The sequence below is a fragment of the Macrosteles quadrilineatus genome, unplaced genomic scaffold (assembly GCF_028750875.1).
Source record: "Macrosteles quadrilineatus isolate MER2022 unplaced genomic scaffold, UCM_ALF_1.0 Scaffold_2__2_contigs__length_208266976, whole genome shotgun sequence".
NCBI classification, from domain to species: Eukaryota; Metazoa; Arthropoda; class Insecta; order Hemiptera; family Cicadellidae; genus Macrosteles; species Macrosteles quadrilineatus.
Window position 1 is genome coordinate 34,197,879 of NW_026542595.1, and position 26,339 is coordinate 34,224,217.

Genomic DNA, 26,339 nt, shown 5'->3' on the forward strand with positions numbered 1-26,339 from the left:
AGAGATGGAACACTACCCCAAAACGACTTTTCGTTCTCAATTGGCCCTCTATCAATAACCTGTGTTGCCTATACAGCGAGACATTTTGAGAGGGAGAAAACCGGCCGGAATGCTTTAGGTTTATCAATAACGAAGATAAACATGGTTTTAGTTACACACCGGTAATCTTTGAGTTGACTCATTTAAACTCATTGTAAATATTCATTGTTATTCATTTTGAAATAACTCCCTTAATACTTTGCATTGCTCGAATTCGAGCAACATGTACACTAGTTACATATTATTGCACTTACGATTTATTTGATCCGTTTATTTACGTGAGTCACAACGTTTTTAATCTTACTTGATTTTGGATTTTATTACAAATCATGATCGGAAATGGTTGCAGTATTTGTAAACAAAATGTAATAACAAATTTCCAGTGACAGCTAGAAAAAATCATCTTTATCCAGATTTTCATCTTTCACAGCTGTTCGTTATTTCATTGATGTCGTATTCTCCAAACAAATTATTAGTATTTCATTAATTACTGGTAAACATTAGGAGTAGCCTAAACTTGACAAAAATGCAAAAAATTGGGGGTTTGAACCAAATTTATTTTAATTCAAAAGTAGTGAGGCCATATTTTAATGGCTTAAGTTACTCGTGTCAATCCACCGAATCCAAAAAGACTATTTAAATCGAATCACAATGGATGCTCTAGTTTTTGAGAAGAAGGCCACGTAAAATGCCTTCTGGGTCTTGACAGACAAGACAGAAATTGAGATAAAGACTTGTTTTGGCTTCTTTAATGTATGAAACGTAAAAATAACCAAAAAATATATAATTTTAAGCAATGTTCATACTAAACTCTAATTTAATTAAAATAAATTCGTAAAACCAAAAGAACCCTGAGGTAAAAATGCCTTCCCTATCCCGAAATATCCAATTTTATTGTTTACATTATTCTCCGTTATTTCACAACCAGCATTGACAACCAGAACCAATAAAAAAATATGTTTATGTTTTATTTTTTACGATTAATTATTTGTGTAAACAACTAGACTTTTTAGCCAATGTAAAACTCCGGGTAGTGTCTACGACGTAGGGATTATGCTATTTCGTATTACTTTTAGGTAATTGATAGTGAAATAGTAGTTTACTCAACGATTGCGTTAAGTGAGTCTTTACGACACGAGTAGAAAATTTAAGGCACGAGCCTTGGCGAGTGCCTTAAAAACTTCTACGAGTGTCGTAAAGACTATTAACGCGAGTTGCGTACACTACTTTACCTACGACCGTTTTTTAATTACTATCAATCTGGATTTAATTACTAACAATCACTAATGATAACTTTTTAGAGAGGTTATGTTTTCGTGTATTGTCATTGCCACTGAAAGTGATGCAACGACTTGTTGTATAATCAGCTGATTTCCTGTAATTACGTGTTTGTTAAACTTTGTTAAATATTACATTGCTAGCAGCATTCTTACCATAAATAATATTGTATCAGGTACAATTCGGCAAATATTTCATTTATTTTTGGACTTCCACCAACTTAATTAAGAATACGCGAGTATCAACATGAACAAGTCGGATCAACAATTGAATTGGTCAACTGATCAGCTGATCAGCTGATTAGTTGACGTTCGAAGCATTACAATTTTAATTCTTTTCTCTCAATACTTGAACCTCATTGGTCCGTTACCTGTGTGGATATGAGAAAACTATGCGGATATGAAATGAAACTATGCGGATATGAAAGTAAACAGCTTGTAAAGTGAAACTTTTCAATTCTAAGAACTGGACTGAAATGGCTGCTTTAAAAAACGGTCGTAGGTAAAAATTATTAATTCATTAATCAACCTGTGGCAGGCTTTTTATCAACATTTAATTGCATTTTTACCACTAGTAATCAGAAAATAACCTCCTTCAGTAATATGTTTTAAATTTCACGATCTGCGCTCGTGCATGTGCCGTTAGCTATGAGTGTATGTGAAAATTGGTTAACAATTTAAATCACTGTCTGAAAATAAATCAAATGCTTATGGGTTAAACTTTTGGAGCCCTTTATCAAAATATCCTTTTTAATTACCATTTGCGTTGCACTGAATCTTAAGCTTAAAAATGACACCTAAATCAGTAACAGCCTAATGAATTGGGAAGATAGATGACATTAAACAAGACAACGACATATCACATGCTTAATACTAGATATTAGAGGGTAATTATTAAACGAAGAGCCATTGATTATTTTTATAAACCAATTACTAAAATCAATTACAACAATGAATATTGACCGATGCGTAGTGTAGCACGGGGGGTAGATTTCCGGGGGTCGGAAATAAATAATTCCGGGGTCGGACATTTATGATTTGACCACTGGGGGTACATTTCTGGGGGTAGATTACTGGGGGTAGATATCCGGGGGTAGATGTCTGGGGGTAAATGTCCGGGGGTAGATGTCCGGGGGTAGATTTCCGGGGGTAGATGTCTGGGGGTAAATGTCCGGGGGTAGATGTCCGGGGGTGGATGTCTGGGGGTAGATTTCCGGGGGTAAAGTTCCGGTGTCAGGTTTATTAGCATTTCGATTAATTTCAACTGTTAAGTAAACCGTGAAATGTGAGTTGATTGAATATACAATAATTTATCCATCCTAAAAGTTCGCGGCCGGAAATCTACCCCCATAAATGTGACGTCAAAGTGACGTAGGCGTTTTTTCATGGGGGTAAATATCCGGGGGTAGAAATCCGGCGACCCGGTTTGAAACCTTTAATTAATTTTATTTTTCTAATAGACAAGTATCAAGATCTTACAAAGCATGTCCCTTGCAGTGGTTGAGATGCAGCACATATCATGCCTGGTGAAACAGGCTCCTCAATTAATCTACTACATTCTGCATTTGATATTGTTTCAACTTGCAGCTTGAGCAATGCTGGACTCGGCCTCCCCTCTGAGAAGGATGTAAACCCCCAGCCAACAGTCGTACCACCTTTCCAGGTCAAATCTTCATCTGAAAGCCGTTTCATATGTACCTATTTTGAAATATGTTTAAACTATGGGGAATATGTTGAAAATGCATTTTGTTCACTGATGCCGCATTACAATAGTAGGAAGATCGATACCAAATATTGCTAATACAGCATTGACCCTTTAGCAGCTTATTACCATGTAAAGAACAACCTTGAGGTGAACTCTTGCAAAATGACAGAAATCAATTTCATAAAAAAAAAACTTTGAACCAAGCAAACACCAAATTATGTCAGATTTCTTCAGTATTACAAAAGTCTTTCTTTTGCATAACAACCAGTTTAATAATATCTAGGATCAATTATAGAGAAACACATTAAATGGGCTACATCTCTTAGAGGCTGCCAAACTAAATATTTACTGTCGTACCATACCCCTTTTGTACTTGAGGTGCACAATAACAGCATGACGTAAAACACCAACACACAACTTTAGAACGAGTTCTCACAATTTTTCTCCATAACAATGACATGGGGTTTTTAAATGTACATTTTTTGGAATTTTCTCCTTAACCTTTAATTATTGTACAATAAATTCAACAACAAAATCTTTTTTTACTCAACACGATGGCCATTATATTTAAGTTGGGTATTTCCATGTTATTTGAAGAAAAAAAAAAAAAAAAAAAAAACATATCAAAACCACAAAACACCCTGTTCCTATAACCCAAACTTGCTGGTTTCCAAGATCTTTAAATTTTATCCCGCCCTAAAAATGTTGGACCAAAATTATTCAAATTATCACGTTCACAGACCTATGTTTAACACAAGTTCAATGAATAGTGTTTTCGGCCTCTTGGGACATCAAAATAAAAAAAGAAATTTTGTTCAAGGTCTAGGTCTTAATGTGCCACCTAGGGTAATCTACTATGTTTTAGGAAAATTCAGTAAAACCCCCTTTACTTTGTTGGACACAAACCTGGGACAGTTCTTCAGATCAGGTCAAAATATGACCTATAAGCTCTTAGAGTCTGCATCATTTATATTTTATGGTAGGCTATTCAGATCTGTTATGACTTAGACCTCATGCCAGTGAAGGTTGAGTTTCTTGATGACTAGAATACCCTGGACAAATAGGTCTAATTGTTCTTAGCCTCCGTCATTGCTAAGAGAGCTGTGGCGGGTTGTGTGAGGGATCTTATTGCACCAGAACACTTTATCAAAAAAATTATGGATTTTCGTCAAGAAACAGGGGCTGCAGTGTTCATCGTGAGCTACAATCAAAGTTCACAAAGAGAGCTAAGACGGGGACTATCACATGGCGAATTCCAATTGAAACTAGATGTTCTGATAAAGGAATACAGTTTGAAGAACTCAGCTGATGATACAGTTACCATCACCCCCACTCCACAATCGGGAACTGATGCTAACATCTACACTCCTTGTGGGACTCACGAGGTTGACGTCAACACGCCCACCACACCACCCGAGGTTGAGGTCAACACGCCCACTACACCACCCGAGGTTGAGGTCACCACGCCCACCACACCACCTGAGGTTGAGGTCACCACGCCCACTACACCACCCGAGGTTGAGGTCACCACGCCCACCACACCACCTGAGGTTGAGGTCAGCACCCCTACCCTACGAGAGGTTGATGTTGACACCTCCTCTAATGAATCTCTAAGCCAGTCAGCCATTGAAGTGTCCAATCTAAGTGAGAGTGAAGTTATTCCCCAGAAGTGTAGTGTTGACCGCGCTGCCAGTGTGTCATTTGCTCCCGTGGATCCAAATAGGCCTAAGAATAATGTTTAGCCTTAATAAGACTGCCAAGCAAGAACCACAGAAAAAACCATCAATTTTAAATGTAAATCCTTCACTCTTGTTTCTAAATATCCAAGGCTTAAAAAATAAAACATCAATTTTAGAGTCATTTGTACTTAGGAATAATATCTCCGCTATTGGTCTAACTGAACATTGGTTAAAAACAGAAGAGGTTGCTTTAGCTTATCCTGATGGTTTTTGTTGTGGTAGTGCTTACTGCAGAACTGATCATATAAGGGGGGGCTCTTTAGTTTTCACTAAAAATTCTTTGCAGGTTAAAATGTGTGATTTGGATCAGTTTTGTTCTGAAATGAGTTTAGAAGCAGCAGCGGTCTTTATAGAGGATTTTAAATTAATTTTCGTCTCTATCTACCACTCACCTTCGGGCAACCCTGTGGTTTTTCTTGAAAATTTTGATAAATTATTAACTCATCTCTCTCGTTGGACTAATTATGTTTCAATCATCGGAGGAGACTTTAATAAAAGTTTTGACTTGACTCAGAACAACTACCTCTCTAAACAATTTCTTAATATACTACGCCAGCACAATTTTCACTTCTTAAATCACTCCCCCACTCGAGGCAACAATTGCCTGGACAATGTATTAACAAATTGTAGTAAAAACGCAAATATAAGCTGTAAAGTATTTGATTTCCCCTTCTCTGACCATAATGGTCTTCTAATTAATTTGACTTTGAATTTGGATAAGGATTGTGTTAATCAATATGCTGCTTTAAACTCTTTTTCTAAAGTAATTTTGCCAAAAGATTCAGTTGGTTTATTAGTAGAAAAGCTTGGTACTTATGATTGGATACAAGTGCTTAATTGTATAAATTCAACAGCAGAAGATACGTTCAGAGTTTTTTTCAAAGTTTTAAAAGATAACATTTCTTATTTTTCTAAAGTAATAAAAATTCAAACTGAAAATTGGAAAAAAAATAATTGTAATGCTTGGTATAATAGTGAGTTAAGAGTTATGAAAGAAAGATTAATTTTCCTAGATAAAATAGTAAAAAATAGTCAAAGCGTTTCAAATGAAACAAAACAAGCATATAATGGGTTAAAAAATCAATATAAGCATTCAATTAAGAAGGCCAAAATAGAATATAACACAAATCTCATAGAAAAAAGTAATAACAAATGTAAAACTGCCTGGCAAATCATTAAAACCAGTAGCAATTCTTTAATCAATACAAAAAAACCCAAAATATCTCCTGATGTCTTGAATACCTTTTTCATTGAATCAATTGAAAACATAAAAATGAAAATTGTTAGTAATGCTTACAGTTCAAAAGATTTAGTTAATAATTCTTCCATTACTCCTGTACCTTTTTTCTGGAATTTTATCACACCTAATGATCTAATAAAAGCCACAAAAAAACTAAAAAACTCTAGCAGTAATGATGTTTATCTCATGTCTAATAGTTTGCTTAAACAGATTATTGGTAATCTAGCTGAACCTCTATCTTACTGCTTTAATCTCTGTCTCCTTGAGGGCGTCTTTCCAGATGAATTAAAGGTCACCAGAGTCTGTCCCATTTTTAAAAAAGGTAAAAAAGATATTCCAGAAAGTTATCGCCCAATATCAATCATTCCTGTAGTATCAAAATTGTTTGAAATCATGGTTTTTGACCAGCTGAATTCTTTTTTTGAAAGAAACAACTTTTTAAGTGTATCACAATTTGGATTTCCTCAGTCAGTCTCAGGCAGTGCTAGAGGAAGGTTGTGTTTTCCTTGTTATTAGCTACTACTAGTTTTGAGGTTATATCAAGATGGATTGTGGTCAGTGCACTGATAGCATTTTGGACGTGAAGGATTTAATTACTTGTTCAGTACTTAACTGTAAATCTAATCTATGTCTATGTATATATTAATAGGCAAGCATGTTTCTTTAAAACCTTTTTTCTCAGCTCGTGTGCATCGCAGGGAAAATCTACGCATACTGTTGGAAAGATATTTTCCTGTAGATGTGCAGAATGCTTTTAAAAATTAAAATAGGCTAACAAATAAGAACAATAAATGAATTTGAAAACTTCAAAAAATTAACATGGACCATATGGGTTGCCATGATGGTGACGAAATAACAACAAAATGTAAACAGAAAATCTAAACAAATGGAAGAAATTCCAATCACATGTTTTATTTACAGTGTGGGGAGAAAATAGAGAAGTCTGTATATTAATTATTTTTGGTCGAGTTTCGACCACAGGACGACCACTAGTTATCATTATTCATGTGCGGGAATAAGTCAATCAATATTTAGAAAAATGACACTTATTCACAAACAGGAATGGAAATGTCTAAAATGCAAGTCAGGGAAAAAATGTAATTTAAAAAAAGATGTTTCTGAAGATAATGATGAAAATATTACAGAGGTATTTAACAAATTTATGAAAGATGTGTCTAAGCAGCTACAAATTCTTCCAACACTAAAGGAGGATTTAGATAAAATTAAAGAAGACAGCAAGGAAGTTATTAAAAGTCAGCACTTCATAAGTGAACAGTATGAGGATATTATCCACAAGCTGGAACTTCTACCGAAGCTGGAGGAAAAGGTGGAGCAACTACAGTTGGTAATTCAGCGGAAGGATGAAGAGATTCACGATTTGAGTATGCGTCTAAGCCAATTAGAGCAATACGGCAGAAACAAAAATCTAGAAATCAATGAAGTAACTGAAAACAAGAAGGAAAATGTGGAAGAAATAGTTGTGAAACTTGCTGAGAAAATGGGAGTAGACATCACAGAGGATGACATCGAGGCTGCACACCGTCTACCATCAACTCGGAGGGACAATAGACCTGCGACCATCATCGTCCAGTTTGCCGGGAGGAAGAAGAGGGATGCGTTGCTGGCAGCTAGGCGGAAGGTTGTGACAAACAACCAGGTGACAGGACTACCGGGCGGCCAGATCTTTGTAAGTGAAAACCTTACTGTTTATTATAGAAACCTATTAAAAGAAGCGAAGAAAAAAGGAAAGGATCTAGGATACGAGTTCATCTGGTTTAAGTATGGTGCGGTTAGGCTTCGTAAAACAAAGGAGAGTGATGTGATAGTAATTAATGAGATGTCCGACTTAGCTAAGATTAAGTGAGAGTTTTCATTTCGGGGTTAAAATAGAACTAAAATAAATAATATTAGAAATGAGATTAAATATGGATCAAGATATTGTTTTTACTGAGGAGAATAAATCATATATTCACTTGAATTCTACCCAGTTTGAAAAATCAGCTAAATTACAAAAATATAACCTTGGGATGACAATTCTAAACTTAAATATAAGATCTATTAGAAAGAATTGGGATCAATTTGTTGCTTGTTTTGACACTTGTTTAAATTTGATTGATGTAATTGTTCTCACTGAAGTTAATATTAAGGATGAGTTATCTGATATGTTAAATCTGTTTAGTATAGAAAATTACAATAAGTATTTTAATCTAAGGGAAGAAAAGAGGGGTGGAGGTATTTTAATCTTTGCCAGAAAAGATATTTTGGTGCATGGGGTATCAACCAACAGTACGAATTTTGAAAGCATGCTCATTGATATTAAAATGAAAAGTTTTGAAACTAGCATTTTAGCCACATATAGACAGCCAATTTGTGATGAAACATGATTTATTACAGAATTAGATAAAATATTACAGAGTATAAAAGGAAACATAATAGTAATAGGAGATATGAATTTAGATTTAAGAGATTTACATAAGAAAAAAGTTCAAGATTACAAAATTATGATGGCAGGGCACGGCTTAGATTCTTACATAAATTGTTATACAAGGGAGGAAGTAAGAGGAGGAAAACTAACACAAACATGTTTAGACCATGCATTCATTAGAGTTAAAAGAGCGAAGGTCAACTCAGATGTAGTTCAGACTAAGATAGCAGATCACTACACCTGTGTTATCAATGTCCAGCCTGACAACTCCTGCCCAACTGATAAGACAAAACAGATAAATACAAAGATAAATGTGGCTATATTGGGACGGGTATTGGGGCAGATGGACTGGCTGTCTATAAAATGTTTATCGGATGCATCAGAGATTTATAATAAGATAAATTTAAACTTTAATGAAGCCTATGATATTAGTAAAATTATTGTATCAAAACCAGTTAAATCTCCCAAAAAACCATGGATGTCTTTTCAAATAGTAAAACAGATTAAAAAGCGGGATAAATTATTTAAATTGTACAAAACACATCCAAACAATAATAATTATAAAGAAAGATATAGGCTAGCAAGGAATAAGGTGGACAAAGAAATCAAAAAAGCAAAACAAAGGCACTTCTACAGTTTATTTTACAATAATCAAAATAATATTAAGGAAACTTGGAGTCAGATAAACTCAATTTTAGGTAGGGGCAAAGTGGATAATATTGATGATAGTATAGTTAAATATCTAGGAAAGCATAAAACAGAACTTGAAATATGTAATGCATTTTCAGATAAATTTACTAGAGGCATATATTCAATAATACATAACTGTCAGCATAAAACACTAGATACCTTAGGACAAAATGAGTGCATAGCATCATTGTATATACCTAAAATTAAGAGAAATGAAGTTGTGAGTTTACTGCAGAGAATGAGAAAAAAAGGACCTGGCCACGATAATATTAGAATGATTGACATACAAAATAATTCGGATGTTTTAATTGATTCTATTGTTTTATTGATAAATACTTCCATTAGAAATTCAAACTTTCCAGACATGCTTAAAATTGCAGTTATAAGACCAATCTATAAATCAAAGAGACATGATGACTATTCAAATTATCGTCCTATATCTATCCTCCCCTCCCTTGGTAAGATATTAGAAAGGTATGTTGCAAATAAACTAATAAAACATTTAGAAGATAATGGAGTGATACATGAAAGTCAATATGCATATCAAAGGAAACGAGGGACAAATGAGCTGTTGTTAGAATTTTCAGACTATGTAAACAATCAATTGGGTCAGGGAAAGCAAGTATTGGTGATTTTTATTGATTTCAGTAAAGCTTTTGATACCCTAGAACACAAAAAAATTGCAGTGGCTTTAGAAAAAGCAGGAATTAGAGGTCCATGTAAAGACTGGTTTATAAACTATTTAAAAAACAGAAAAATTAAAGTAAGATTAAACGATAAATTTAGTGAAGAAAAAGAATTAGAATACGGTGTACCACAAGGAAGTATATTAGGGCCTTTGATGTACCTAATTTATGTAAATGAGATGCCAGATGCTATACAATTCTGTAGAACCTTTATGTACGCAGATGATACAGCCCTAGCCATATCCGATAAAAATATAAACGTGGCAAAAACTAAGATTGAAGCAGATTTTTTGAAGCTGACAATGTGGTGCCATGACAATGGATTGATTATAAATGGCAGTAAATCAAAGATTATGCATATTCATTCACCTTTGTACCAATGCACAGAGCTAGCAGTAAAATTTCATTCACACGATTGTCTGCATCGGAAAAGCTATGAAAATATGTGTCAGTGTATGAATTTGGAGTATGTTTTAAGTTATAAATATCTGGGAATCATAATTGACCATAACATGAAATGGGACTTGCACTTGAAACAACTAACTGATAAATTAAGATTATGCTTATTTAAGTTTTACCATATAAGACAATACCTGCCACTAAAAACAATGAAATTGATTTACTCAAGTCTGTGTGAATCATTGCTTAGATATGGTGTAAGGTCATGGGGAGCAGCATCAAACACAGCCATAATGCAACTAAAAACCGTGCAAAGCAGGATAATCAAAACAATGACTAAGCTTGATTCTGCTGATCTGGTTGATAATCCCATGCTAGGTTATCAATTGGTCAACGTTTTGCCAATTGATGGGCTGTTTAAGTTTTTAATTACAACAGATTATTATTTTTCAGATGAGTTCAAAAACCTTAATGTTCATAGTTACAACTCAAGGCAAATGTTCTTTATTGTGCCTAGAACAACAAATAAATATTCTAAAAGAACAAGGGAATATTTAGTTCCATTCTTGTTAAACAGTTTACCAGTACAGCTGAGGAATATATGTTACTGTAGAGTTTTAAGACGGTGACACACTATCGATCTTTTCCCCGAACAAGACCCCGAACCGAGCAGGGAGAAGGGAGAAGGGAGGTCGAAGGGAGGATGTTCGATAGTGTGTCACGGGTCCGTACACCGATCAAGACGCCGAACAAGACATCAGGCCGAGCAGGGAGACGAGCGCTCTGGAGGCGGTTTTTTGGCGAAAGATCAAAGAAAAGATCGGTCCGATGTACGGTCCGATGTACGATAGTGTGTCACGGTACATTTTTGCCCCGTACATCGTCGCGAGCGCCGCACCGAGCGGCCGCCTGCGCTAGCATTGATAGTTCCGCGCTCTCACTCGCACACACTCTCTATCTCTCTCCAAACTTCCTTTTGCCGCGCTCGGTAGAATTCGTCTGGTCTTGGTCATGTTCGGGGAAATGTTCGGGGTAAAATTTTGCTGATATTTATCTCCCTTCTCCCTTCTCCCTGCTCGGTTCGGGGTCTTGATCGGGGAAAAGATCGATAGTGTGTCACCGCCTTTAAAGAAGAAGTTAAAGAATTTATATCTAGATCTGAGTGAAAGATAACTGTGTTTCATATTTTTATCATTGTTGTTCACTGTTCCAAATGTTTATTATTGTTACTTTTTTAATAGATTATTCACTGTTCACTGTTCCAAATGTTTATTATTGTTACTTTTTTAATAGTTTTAAATCTGTTTACTACTGTTACTTTTTTCATTGTTTATTAATAATTGTTAAAATCTGACTACTTTAAATTCTATGATTGGTTTGGTATATTATTGAATTCTTAAAGAAAAACAAGGGAAACAAAAGACTGATTGAATAACAAAGACTGATTGAATAAAAAAAGCACTGTGAAATAACAAAATTAGAATAATTGCTGCAGACAAGCCATATTGGCTTTTGTGGCTTGGAATTGTATGTGTTGTAAATTTGTATTTTTTGGAAATAAAATTGAAATTGAAATTGAAATTTAGAAAGGGCAAGTGTACATCAGACGCAATAGATAAATTGATTAATGAGGTACTAATGGTCTTTGAGAGGAAGTCACTTGCTCAGGCCACTTTTTGCGACCTGAGTAGGGCTTTCGATTGTGTCGACCATGATGACCTAATAATGAAATTAAGTTTTTATGGTATCAACGGATCTCCACTTTCTTTTTTCAAATCATACTTAAACAATAGAGTACAAAAAGTCAATGTTGATGGAGAATGGTCCCAAGAATTAAAAATGAAATATGGCGTGCCTCAGGGATCTGTTCTAGGTCCTCTATTATTTTTAATTTGTATTAACGACCTCCCAGAATGTATAACCAGTAAAACTTATTTGTATGCAGATGATACAACATTTTTAAATATTAATCCCGATCTTAAACAACTTCAAGAGTTAGCTCATAACTCAATCAATGAAGCTTCTATTTGGTTTGAATCAAATGGCTTCCTCTTAAACAAAGATAAAACTCAAAAAATTGTTTTTAGCCTTAGACCCTGTGAATCAAATATGTTGGATGGTTATGTAGACAATGTTAAATTTCTTGGTATTTATCTGGATAAGACCCTTTCTTGGGGAGATCATATAGATTACATAAGTTCTAAGCTTTCAAGGGTAATTTGTCTTATAACTAAACTAATACATTGTATAGATCAAAATTATATTAAAACAGCCTACTTTGCTTATTTCCAATCCATTTTCAGATACAATATTATCTTTTACGGAAATTGCAGTAGGATAGAGGAAATTTTAGTCTTACAAAAGAAGTTAGTTAGAATCATATCTTGTGAACCCCAACAGGAACACTGTAAACCCCTGTTCATTCAGCTACAAATTCCAACAGTAATTAACATTTATATATTTGACTCTGTATCTTATATTCTACAAAATCCCAACCTTATCAAACAAAATTCTCATGTTCATAATACAAGGAATAAAAACGTTGCTACCATAGATTTTTTTAGACTGTCTAAAACTCTTAAAAGTCATATTGTAATCTCACTAAAAATATACAACAAGCTAATACATTTAATCACAAAATATCCTAATAAAACTTTTAAATCTAAATTCTACAAATGGCTTTTGAACAACCCTTTTTATTCTCTAAAAGATTTTTTTGAAATGCCTTTTATTAATTTTTAAGTAGAGCTAGCAAATTTATTCAAATTACTGTTGGATTTAGTTGGTTATGGGGTTTAATAACTTTCATTATTCTAAATGCCTTGAATTTTTCTGAACAATAAGATTATTTGGTTGTAATATTAAAGTATGTATTGTAACATGTCTCCTTGTGTGTAGTATTCTTGTAAATATTGTATATTGTATTCATTAACTGACTATGCTAGTTTTAGCAGTTTTTCGGACATTGTCAATAATTTGTATGAATTCACAAGACAATAAACACATTTCATTTCATTTCATTTCATTTCATTTCATTTCATTTCATTTTACACGGTTTTGCACCTCCATGTGGGGCCTTTCTCAACATATGGGCAGCTGATTTATTGTCACATCTGCTTACACTTCTGCAATATACAGGAGTACCAGACTGAACCGCAGACATCAACAGCCGTCATAACTGCTCAAACGCTTTGGATTTTTACATCTTTCATCCACAATGGCAAGATGGTGTCAATCCATGTCTTGGGACATAATCACAATATTGGTTTTGAACAGAGCGAGCAAGAGACAGTGGTCTGCCATCCATTTGGTGAGAGTACACATGACTTGGTTCGGTTTTAGCTGGGCCAGCTCAATGCTACGTACAGCTTTCAAAGCAGCGTTGCCACAGCAAACCCAACTAAAATGGTTTCCCCAAGCATCTCATAATACCTGCAGGGCAGGGGTCAGCTGCCGTGGGCGACATTCCAGAGGTCTGGGCCAGGTTTGATACCCTGACCCGCACTATAAGTGACACTGATTATCTGTGGGCCAGCTGAAGTTATATCCTATTTCGGGTATTTAATGTTAACTAGTGTACATGTTGCTCGAAATCGAGCAATTGCAAAGAAGTACAGGAGTTATTTATAAACAAATGACTTGTTTAAAAACTAATAATAACAGCCTTAATTTCCAATGATTTTAAAAGAGTCGACTAAAAGATTATTAACTGATGGAAATACTCACAATTTACATACCAGTCCTATTCCAGTTTAAAGGGTTATTTTTTAACTATCAAACTGCTCATGGACGGAAAAAGGTAAGCTTACATTTTAAGTCAACATAAAAAAGCTGTCAGCTTTTATAATGTACCGTACCTAAGTTATTTAGCCAATTTGTAGACAATAAGGTGTAGGCTACTTTAAACTCTACAGAACAGAGTTAGGCAAAAACTGGCAGAGCTCTAAAATTGTGTTATTTATCATAGGCATACTCATATGCTAAATTCTTAAAATAAAAATTCAATAATTAATAACTTATATCATTAAACACAAACCATCATCCAAAACTATACACATTTTTAATACAACATTGATAATTATTTACACATTACTGTTTACAATTAACATGTTCTTCTTCTCACTTTTAATTTTTGCTTCGCAACGGGAAAAATCGGTTTCATAATAATCGAAATAGATTCATAATAAATAATCTATCCTCAAGTTTAAGATTAAATAAACCTACCACATAGTTGTTTTTTTTTTTTTTTTGATCAGCTGTCTGAAATTGCGAAATAGGCATTTGACAGTTCTGGTTGTTTACTTTTAAATGTCAAAGCAAATGTAAATATTGTGAATTTTCTCATGCTTCCATGGAGACCAATTAATATTTAATTTCTGACAACAGCTGGAGTTTCAAAACAAAGTTTGTTTCCCATGTTAATCTTATGGAGAAATACGAAACTTTAAAGGGCCCCAGGGCCTCACTCTCTAATTATTTATCTAAAAAGAAAGTTTCCTGCACAACTTCACGTTACGCTCTTTTCAATGACACCAAAAACGTGTCAATCGGTTCAGTAGTTAATAAATTAGTAAATAAGTATAGAATAGATTTCATATTATGCACTTACCAAAAAGATAACACTCATTCAATAAGAAAGTAAATTCTCTAACATATACTCCTAACATTATATGAATGTGCAATTTCATTATGTACTATACCTTCAGATGGTAGACAAACAGGTTGCACAAATATACTATAAGGTACAGGACTATTCAATCGTAGCAATGCGATATCGTTAGCTAGAAGAAATGGATGAAAGTGTGAGTGAAATATTACTTGTTCAACTTTTCGCACAACATGTTGAGTCTCATTTTCCAAAGTCAAATCATAGTCGCCAATGTGAACTGTTAATGATTCTGTTGGTGTGTCTCGCCTGGAAAATAAATAAAAATCATATAAAACACAATCAAACACAATTTTTCACAAATGTGTTAGTTTAGATAATAACTTAGTCATTGTTTAGTTGTATAATCAACGATGTCTGGTCATTAGTCTATACTCAAAAAGTATTAAAAACACAATAGACTAGCCGACACAAGTAAACTTCTTATTCCAATGTAAAATTTGAAGCTTGTGGATAAGAAGTCTTCTTGTGTCGGCTAGTCTATTAATACTTTTTGAGTATAAAGACTAATGACTAGGCATCGTTAATGGTTATAACTTACAACTCGTATTATCTAAACTAACACATGGCTTAAAGGTGCTTAAAGTCAAGAGTCTGCATTGGTATGTGATGCTAAATTGAACTGAATTAACAAAAGTCTGATTTTCTTTACTCCTGTTCAACTTTATACCACACTGTTTGGTATAAAACAAAGTGACTGATTGGTTTGGGTCTGTGTCATTCACATTATCCACAAGATATAACTTTGATTTGTACCAGAAAATAATGCTTCAAACTTAATAAATGTCATTTGATGAGCATTAGTCATAATAAATTTGCATACACAAAACCAGGAAAATTTCAGTCTTGACCCACTTCTAAACCCATGGTGGAAGGAAAATACATAGTGTGCTATTCCCGTCATATGCTGATGTCACTCAGAATTGCAAACACCATTTTACCATTTAAAAAAATTATGAAAACAATAACAATCAAATCAAAACAAATACCGGGTGTCCACAAAGTCTTGGCCTGATTAAGAAAACGCATAGTATGAAAACGAGTAATAGTAGGATAAAGATTTATTTACGGATATAACAGGTAACTTCTTAAGATTTTATAACTATGTACAAACGAATCACAACTCTACTTGTGTGCCTCCAGTGGACTGCAGATCTTCTAGACGTCTTTTCATCCCAGGTTTTAGTCAGCATATCCTGAGTTACAGACGCCACAGAATTCCTGAATCTATCCCGCAAGTGTGTGTAAATTATGAACCAGGGAAGAATAGAAAATGTTGTTGACAAATACCCACAAAAAGAAACCCATTGGGGTTTACATGGTGGGAACGAGGTGGCCTTTTGGTCAGGCCATCATGCCCGATCCAGTGAGCGGGGAAATGAAGATTTTAAAAATCCCTCACGGATTTAGCTCAATGAGGTGGAGCGCCTTCTTGCTGGAAAATTATCATAAGTTGCAGTTCTTATAATTGGGGGACTACGTAAAACTCCAACATAACCAAGTAAACAATCCCATTTACATTTTCTTTGGTAAAGAAAAATTATCCGATGATTTCATCATGCATTACCCCACACCAAAGATTAGTTTTGGACTGGCCCTTTCATTTTCAATCACGGTCCTGGGATTTTAGCTCCCCCAAATTCTACAATTATTGTGTCTGTTAACCTTCCCACTTAAATGGATAGTCGTTGAACCGCTATAGGGGATTGGGTTTTGTGAAACAACAACACAAACTGTGATTTCTCACCATTTTTGTAAACTCACCATTTCTGATTTGTTATTATATTGAATCATGATTGTATTGTTGTCAATCAGCTGTGTTACGGTATTACCAATTTTATTAAATAAAACTTGATTAAATTCCCTTCAAAACAAGGCATACAAGTTAAGTGTGGCTCTAATGGTTTTCGTACAGCAAAGCTATTAAATCAGACCAAGAATTTGTGGACACCCGTTATATATGGCAATACATCAGCTGATTTTTTTTTTTTTTGCAGTGTGGGTGACGTCAGCAAATAACGGGAATAGCACACCTATGTATTTTCCTTCCACCATGCTTCTAACCAGTAATCTTTTTGGGATATAAACCTTAGTTGTATTTGATTGTTTGTGAGGCATAAATTAAACATTATTTCATTCGTGTCGACAGTTTACACTCACATGAGCAGACAGTGAGCTGCCGTCAGTACAAATAGATTGTTGATGAGTGCTCCGCCACAGAAGAATAATCCATCCAGTCCTATGGCAGCGACCCAAGGGAACTCGCCAGCTCTTGTGTCAAACCCATTGATGATTCTTCTCACATTGTATGAACTATTTCTATTGATGGGTTTCTTTTGCATAATTTGCTTCTTTGTAGCAGCTGAAATCCACAGTACTTTTTTTGAAAGCTCATCTGCAAAGCCAGATAACTGCCCAACTTAGGACCGTTTTCATTGAATATAACCTCGCTCGGGGACATGTGCCCTGAGTTTTTGTACTTTGGTACATTTTGAAGTACATTTTGTACTTTGGTCAGGAATGTGCCTCTAAAGAAAACAGCTATGAGATGAGCCCATGGCTAATAATATTGGAAAATAATATTTATTTTTTGTCATGAATAAAGGAATCGTACAAGGGCTATGCAGAAACTAGAAAGTAAGGAACGTTTTTAAATACCATAAAAAGTCTGTACCTACAGGAAAATAGTTATTATATACATTTGAAATGGCAATTAAAATATTGATTTTCTACAAACTCATAAAAAAAGCGAGGCATTTATCATACATTTAAACCGGCGGACTTCTGCATAATCTTTGAAATTGCTTTTTCCTATGATTTTGCCGCCAACGATCTCAGACACTAGATTACAAGCAATTTGAGTTCGTTCAATGTGCTGTACTGCTAAAGAATTCATCTTGGGCACCAAAAGTCACTCAGGGTAAAATCTGAACTATTGGATGGTTGAGAGAAAATCTCCCGATTTGAATGAATGAAGGTGAAGGTGATAAATGTTATCTATATCTATAAAAGAGGAAGTTTGTATGTATATATATATATATGTTTGAACGTTATGGACTCCGAAACCGCTCGACAGATTGTAATGAAACTTTCGGGAATTATTAAGCATCTTTCAAGGATGGTTTTTGTGAAGTTTGGTGCAGATCCGTCAAAAGGGCTCCGCCCCAGAGGGTTTGGGACAATGTCAGACTTTTTGAACTACAATGTTTACAAATAAATATAATTTAAAAGCAGATGTTTTCTTTCACCAACTGTTTTGTAGGTTTGAATAATCACAACGTTCTGTATTAGTCATGATTTGAAATAGTGCCACAATGTTTCTACAGAGTGCAGCACAGAAAACTATTTTACTTTTAATAAGTCCAAATATATTAAACCCCAATCGCAGCACACATGTGCACTCAACAACGTTTAAATTCTCCAATGTTGAATATGTAAACATAAAAACCTTGATTAAAGTATTATAAACAATAAAAGGGATGGTAATGCCTTAATATTTTTATCTTTTGTTCTATACCCACACAATCTAACATAAATTATTAAGTGAATAATAATCGTGCGTGCTATCTCAGGTATTCAAATGCCATTACTGGCATTAAAAGAAGGAACTCCATTAATACTAATGCGAAACTTAAATGCACTTAAAAGGAGAAATAGTCTTAATCCCAAGAATACTGATGACTTCATCCAAATTACCCTCTGAATTGAAGCAACTACAATTTCCTTTTTTTGTCTTTCTTTCCCAATCACCATTATAAGGCACTAGGGCAAACCCTGACAATAATAGTTGTTAAGCGCAGCAACGCGCGCCGGGTAACTGCTAGTAAATAATAAATGCTGTGTGAGGTCGGGCATTGTCATTCAAAAATAATATTTTGGAAGTCAAATTTGGTTTGGCCTTTTTTAATCTGGATGCACCATTACCGGGCAGGAACATTAGTTTATTATGTTGTTTCCGATATTACAGAATATTTAAATAAAAACAGAATATTTAATTAACAGAGTTATTCTTTTGAATAACTTAGTTTATGTGTACACTTCACACACTTGACAATACATTTTTATAGCTTTTTGAGTTTTAATAAAAATATTATTACAGACCGCACCTAGCACCTAGCAGGCTTTTCAATTGCAGCATTTTTTCAACTTGAATATTCCATTGTACAGCAGAACTAGACGTCGTGACCGTTGAACAGTCACTGAGTATACAAAGACACCTGTACTTTAAAGTGTGTAATCAGCATGTGCATATCAACATCAGGTTGAAACGTTCTTTACTTTCGGAATAGCCCTCCCATGATAACAGTTTAACATCAAAACCAAACCATAATGTTTTTAATAAGATAAACTAACTATTTTAAAGTTTACTTGTGAACGAAATTGGTTTGTTGCGAATACATCATTAATCAAAATGTAAATACCAAATTTCGTCATAGATTGTTCCAAAATAGCCATAACAAACATGTTCTTATTAATTATGTCTACCCTATATATTAACTTATTAACTATGTCCACCCTATATATACATAGTCAATGCCTATACCGGTACCTACTATATTTGGAACGTTTGGTACGTGCCTTCAAATGGAAGGGTGATTCCCCATCTGCCTAAATGTTGACTTGTGTATAAAACATGTTTAACAAAATTATAAAAACTTACCCTGTTCATATTGTTTCCTCCCTGTAACTTTACATGAAATATATAGTAAAAAACTAAAGGAAAAAAGAACACAAAATAAACCGTTTTAAGACAAATTATGGATGTCATACTATCATAATAACTTATGTCATAAAAAATTTCTAAACGATCATGAGAAATATGTTTACCATAGTAATAAGTGTTTATTGCAGGTTCAGGTGTCATCCACCAGACTGACTGAGTTTGAGAACTAGTTGGGTTTGTGTTGTACAGGTTACTACGAGACGGGTCACTGAACACTCGACCACAAAACTCTGGACCTGCAATCAAACATACATCACATCATATCCATCCAAGTATTGTGATCATTAACATTGATTTCAATATGAAAGACCACATCATTGATATGATGAGCTATTTGGAAACACTCAATGTTGGGTCAGTTGACTAAAGTTATCTAGAGTGTTTCGCTCATATTATGTCATGTTATTATATTATACAGTATAATATATACGATTGAGGTGGGTTAGGTGGATGGATATGATAATATGAGTGTAGAATAATGTGAGACATCTTGTGTAGCTTTCTTACTATGACTATAAGACCATAATATTTTCCATTAGCCATTTTTGAAAACCCTAATGATCAAGGACATTTGGGCCCGGTTTCAAACCATTAAACGCTACAAACTTTTCTCAGGACCGAGCCTGCGATCATTTGATTACTATACAAGCACTATTCCCAATCGGCTACCCAGCTATCTATTATACTCTATACTATACACAAAACCAATACTGAATTCTACACTGTTGCTATTATTTTGAGTGATTTGGTGCCTTAAAGGTTCACTCTTTAAAAACATAAAACTGATGTGCACCATTAATTATTCATGAAAATGGACTGTTAATGTCTTATAATCCATCAAACATGATTTTATATTCATAATATTCTCCCATAAAAAAATCTAAAAAAACTAGAGATGGTCCAGTGGATGAAAACTCAACCAAAATTATGTAATGTTTAGACTTCTTTATTTCCACCCAGGCTGTAAATAAAAAATACGTTTAGAATTTCTTACATTTATTTTTATTTTCTGTTTATATTTTGTTGTTAATTTGACATCAGTATGGCAACCCATAAGGCCCATGTTAATTTTTTAAATTTTAAATTCATTTTTCGTGCTTGTTTTTTAAGCTTATTTTAGTTTATAAAGGGATTCTGCACATCTACAGGAAAATATCTTTCTAAAAGTATGCGTAGATTTACTCTGCGATGCACACAAGTTGAGAAAAAAGGTTTTCAAGAAACATGCTTGCCTATTAATATATAGGATTAGAGATAATATTTTAAATGTATACTTTTTTACATTCTATACACCTAGTATTAAGAACTGAACTATGAGTTTCAATGTCTCATAAAAAATCAAGTTTACGTTTGTGATGAAAAGCAATAAATAGCACTTATTAGTAACTGATCAATAAATATTTTTTCATCTTTTTGTATGCCAAGAGAAAAGGTAACGTTATCCGCTTGTTAAAATTGTGTTTTATTGGAAGCATGCTGTAACTCACCTTCATAAGGTGTGACTAGCTCACACGGTATTTGTGTTATTTTTATGTACCAGTGATATTGTATCTCATTTTGGATTAAAAATGCCAACTTCAAAGGTTTTAGTTGGCTTGGGCTGACTGCAACTGTTGCTGAAAATAGATTAACACTTCAAAATGTAAATTGCCTTATAAAATTATGCATTTTCCTAAACTGCGTTGCTTGCATAAAAAACTGCACAAACGGCTTATGACATTTTAAAATATCATCAATTAAGGTAATTAAAAAAAAACTGATACCATTATGGATTAATTAATAGGCACAAAGCACATAAATGTACTAAATTCATCCATTGTCTTAAAGCCAGGTGATTAGGATGATTTTCATGTTTTACACTAGACTGAGAAGAACTCATGTTTTAGACCTCAGCTCAAACTTTGTTTGAATAGTTTCATAATTGTTATTTTTTCATTCAAATATTTTTAAGTTAGGTCTGATCTTATATTTGCTGTTAACATATATTGTTCTCATATTTGCTGAATATTCAAAAAGCTGAACAGATTGTAAATAAAATTGTGATAAAAAACATCCAAACCCTAATCGGACCACAGTTTTAGTACCATAGTCTGTAGCTCTGTAGCTAATAATATGAAAAAAAATATGTAGGAAAACAATTCTTTCTCTATATAAGGGGAGAAAGTAAAATGCGTTCTAAATTTTTACAGGTTTAAGAGGGTTTCACACGCCGGCTTGTTACCATGTAAACATTGTCCTACAAAAAAGAAACTTGTGGCATTATTAAAATGTTTATTGAGTTAAAATAAACTGTAAATTATTCACAAAGATCCAAACTATGTCCCAGATGAATTAAAACTCTGTAATTCTTTTTTTAAGTGTTTATCCGTATTTTAAGTATTATCCGTAAATTAGGCTTTTTCACATGTTATTTAGCTTCTAAATAATAGTTAAACATTAATTTATCCCCATCCATTGCATGCTCTGATATGTTAAGAGCACAAAAAGCCCACAATCATTGGAAAGAAATTAGTTTTAAAGTTTTGAGAGCTTGTACTGTAAGAGGCATGTTTAATATACTCTTAATATACAATTCAAAGTTAGTGAAACATAAAAATAATAGTATAAAACAAACTCTTAATGTATTTTTGACATATAAATCCCACATTAAGCCAGCTATACAGTAGGGCCATATCTATCTATCTATCTTCTATACTATTATAAAGAAGAGGTGGTGTCTGTGTGTGTGTTTGTATGAGCTAATCTCAAAAACTACTGGTCGGATCGGGCTGAAATTTGGCATGATGATAGCTCTTATTCCCGATTAACATATAGGCATATTTTTATCCCAAAAATCCTTCGGGGCTCCGCCCCAGTGGCTCTGGAGTTTCCCATGTTAACCTTATGAGAAATGGAATTAATGAATCTTAACAGCTGTTTCAATTAAACAAGTTGGTTCTGTTCTATGATGTTCAATAGCATTAAAAGTTACAAGGATTACCAACAGGGTGCAGCACTAGCACTATTATTTCTTTTACATTTATGACAACAGCAAAAGGTGAGTGAGCGTAGCGAACGAACTTCAACCTGGAGGCGAGTGAGCGTAGCGAACGAGCTAACCTGAAGGCAAGTGAGCGTAGCGAACGAGCTAACCTGAAGGAAAGTGAGCGCAGCGAACGAGCTCCAACCTAAAGGTGAGTGAGCGTAGCGAACGAACTTCAAAAAGAACCGAAATTTCTTAAACCATGTCCTCACTCATAACTGCTATAAGCATTTGATACTGATATGCCAACCCCGTACGAAGGACGGGTACTCTGCTAGTACTATTAGGCTAGGGCCACACTTGGCGACTTTGTCGCGGCGTCAATGAATGAAAGTGCGTAGCTTTAAATTAAATGGAGGCGGCCACACTAAGCGACTCGCGACCTGCGACCACCGGCGACAGAAAAACAAACGCGACCGGGAGCGTTTTTCGGTCTCGGCGACAAATACGCTCCCCATGTTATCTTATGGCACCGGCCATACTAGGCAACAAGTCGCTCGCTCACACACCCTTGCTGCTCTATTTGCATAGCTATATTGTACAGTTATGGACTGGATTTGTTAAATGGTAAATATGCTTTTAAAATACTAATATTGTCATCGACAAAATAAGTGTTGACATGTTAACATGTGTGCTGTAGGAGATTTAACTCTTCTGGTATAATAGGAATCCAAAACCTCGTGTATTTTTCAAATGTTGTGCGTCGTCTTCAATGTCAGTAGCTCGCCAAAGCTATGTTCATCCAAAATATAACTAAAAATTTACAAAATTAAAATACGCTATCCATAAACGATAGTTTTAGGGAATTCACTCCATACCTATGTTTCTCTTATCCGCTATAGGGAATAAGCTATTACCTTAGGTTGCATGGTAGACCTAAGCCCGCGACCGATTTGATTTTTCGTTTTGAGGTCCTCAGAGGCAAAAACACCCACCGTTCAAATTCATATATACGTAATATGTATTTACATATACAGTGTATACATTTAGGTCTATGTGCCAATTAGCGCGATAACTTGAGCAAAAATGATGAAATTTTAGTGGAATTTGGTACAAATGTTAAAACCAACGTTAATTCAAACGTGCTCGCAAATCAAAATGATCGGACCATGGGAATGGGAGGTTTAAGGGGCTTTAAGTTTAATGGGGTATAAAATTATTTTTTCTTAGTTTTGACCCTTAAACATAAATTTCACAATTTCCTTCCAAACTGTTTTGTTGAGCTAAAAAAATGATTTTGTTAATTGAAGCGTTGTTGTAAACCTAACGGTTACGGAGGTAATTTAAACAATTATAAATTTAAAATGTCCATTTTGATGAAGAATACACTGTTTTAGTTCGCTTGTTTATGGATATATTTTCATAAATTATAACAGTATTTTAATAAATATTTTTAATTTCATACTAAGCCATCAAAATTTAAATTAACAAGCACACCTCATTAGGTTACCTTATTTGTCACAGTAAACCTTAGCATTAATTTAAATTCATCTTATTTAAATAGGAAATAAATCCAACAAGTTTAAAGTGAATATTTTAGTGGAAATCTAGCCAAACAAATGTAAATTCGCTTAGTCTGCAGGTTTGTTGCGGCGGGGGTATTTAGATATAAAATAAATAGCGATAGAGATATTAAACAGAGGATTTGACGACGTAGACGTCCACATTGGTTTTTAAAACATAGTTTAACACATTAATTTAGTAAAATTGTATTTCCTTTGTTGCAGGCAAATGGTTAAAAACTATTACGTGACCTAGTACGAAATATAAAGAGGCGCCGGTGCACGTATGAAAATACTATAACGATATGATTTAATTTGTAGAAGATTCACTTAAATCTTATGGTACTGCAATTAATAGTAAAAACATCGATTTATTCTAAGATGGTAAAAAACGTACAAAAATGGTCATAGATCCTAATTTATTTCCATAATCAATGACACGATTTTGAAAATACAATATAACATCTCGAAACTCTATTTTTACTGGTATGGAAAAAAGTAAACTGAAAGGTTGAAATTGTCGCCTACTGTGGCCACCCCCAGCGACTTTGTCGTCGCGACAAAGTCGCGGGAAAAAAGTCGCCGCGACAAAGTCGCCAAGTGTGGCCCTAGCCTTATAAAGAAGAGGTGGTGTGTGTGTGTGTGTTTGTATGAGGTAATCTCAAAAACTACTGAACCGACTGGGCTCAAATTGCACACAAATGAAGCTACAGCTCCGAGGATACATATAGAACTATTCCCACTTCGATATTGTCCTAGGGCTCTGCCCCGTGGGCTTTCAAAAATTTGAGGTGAGAGATTTAAAAGTAAATATTGATTGATGGTATCCATGGTAACAAAGAACAAACCTACAAAGTTTAAAAATGTAAACAAGCAGAACTAACTGTCAAATGAATGTTGATTTCATATTTTTACACAGCTGGTTCAAACATATTAAATACTGCACGAATATTAGAACAGAGAGGGTAAGGATTATAAATTTAAAATAATGATGTCACTAGCCCGAATGTAAACATTATTTGACATTACTTAAATGGAGCTGTCAAACCATATGTTAATATAATTTGAATTTCATTAGTATATGAATCTTTCAGTTACTTCATTTGTTTATGTTTATGATCTATTATACTGAGTCTGTTCTAATATTTGTGAAATGCTGTAATAATATTTTAGAGGGAATAATTCGTTGTAAAAAAATTGTTCATGGATATAGGAAATAATTAAGATTCTATAATCATTGCCCTATCAATCTAGGCTCTTATTCTGAGTTTTATGAGGTTTATTGTGATAGTTTTAGCGAATTTCCCTATAGGGAAGTAGCTATTACCGTAGGTCTCATGGTAAGACCTAGGCCCGGGACCGATTTACTTTTTCATTTTGATGTCCCCAGAGGCCAAAAACACCATTCGTTCAAATTTTTATATATCTATATATAGATATATATATATATATATATATATATATATATATATATATATATATGTGTCCATCCGCACGATAACTTGAGTAATTTTTGTCCGATTTTGATAAAATTTGGTTTGAAGGTGTAAGGCGGGATAAACTTGAACGAGTTCGCGAACCAGCATGATCGGACTATGGGAACGGGGGTTTATGGGGGGTTTTATGGGGTAGAAATAGGTTTTTCCCATTTTTGACCCAAAAAACAAAAAAATTTGCAAAATCTTTTCAAACTATTTTGTAGATCTTAAAAAAACAAATAATTTAGTATATTGAAGCGTTACTATGCGCCTAATGGTTACGGAGAAAATTCCAAAAAAATGTAAATTTTAAATTCCCATGTTATTCTTATGGAGAATAAGTAAACTGTTGTAGTTTGCTTGTTTATAAACATATTTTGATCAAATTTGGAAAATGTTTTTATTTCTTACTAACTATTAACATTTTACAAAAAAAGCAGTTTTACCCTCCCTGATGCAGCAAACCTAAGTACCTGTTAAACTAATTCTATTTAAATAGGAAATAAATGTTAAATTTTTAAGTACCGGTAGACATTTTAGTGTAAATCCAATCAGACATATGGAAATTCGCTTAGTCTGCAGGTTTGCTGCGGCGGGGGTATTTTGTTTACAGTGCAAACCATGAAATACATTCTTTTATTATACCTTAAAATCTATCTTTGGTTTTGTATGGTAGGTAGCATAAATAAGTAATCACAGTAAGATTTAACAAAAACGTACTATTATCAAGTTAAGTAGTACAGTTAAA

The 26,339-nt window shown here is 34.1% G+C and overlaps 1 protein-coding gene across 1 annotated transcript in view; it reads right to left on the reverse strand.

Moving 5' to 3' along the window:
- LOC128984060 (ovochymase-1-like) overlaps positions 1 to 26,339 on the reverse strand; it is a 43,520-nt gene that overhangs the window by 3,015 nt on the left and 14,166 nt on the right. Inside the window, exons 8-11 of the mRNA XM_054403343.1 lie at positions 21,077 to 21,205; positions 17,027 to 17,228; positions 14,901 to 15,115; positions 2,796 to 2,992 (exon numbers count right to left, since the gene is read on the reverse strand). Coding sequence (XP_054259318.1) covers positions 2,796 to 2,992; positions 14,901 to 15,115; positions 17,027 to 17,228; positions 21,077 to 21,205 — 743 coding nt within the window. The remainder of the gene's footprint in view (positions 1 to 2,795; positions 2,993 to 14,900; positions 15,116 to 17,026; positions 17,229 to 21,076; positions 21,206 to 26,339) is intronic.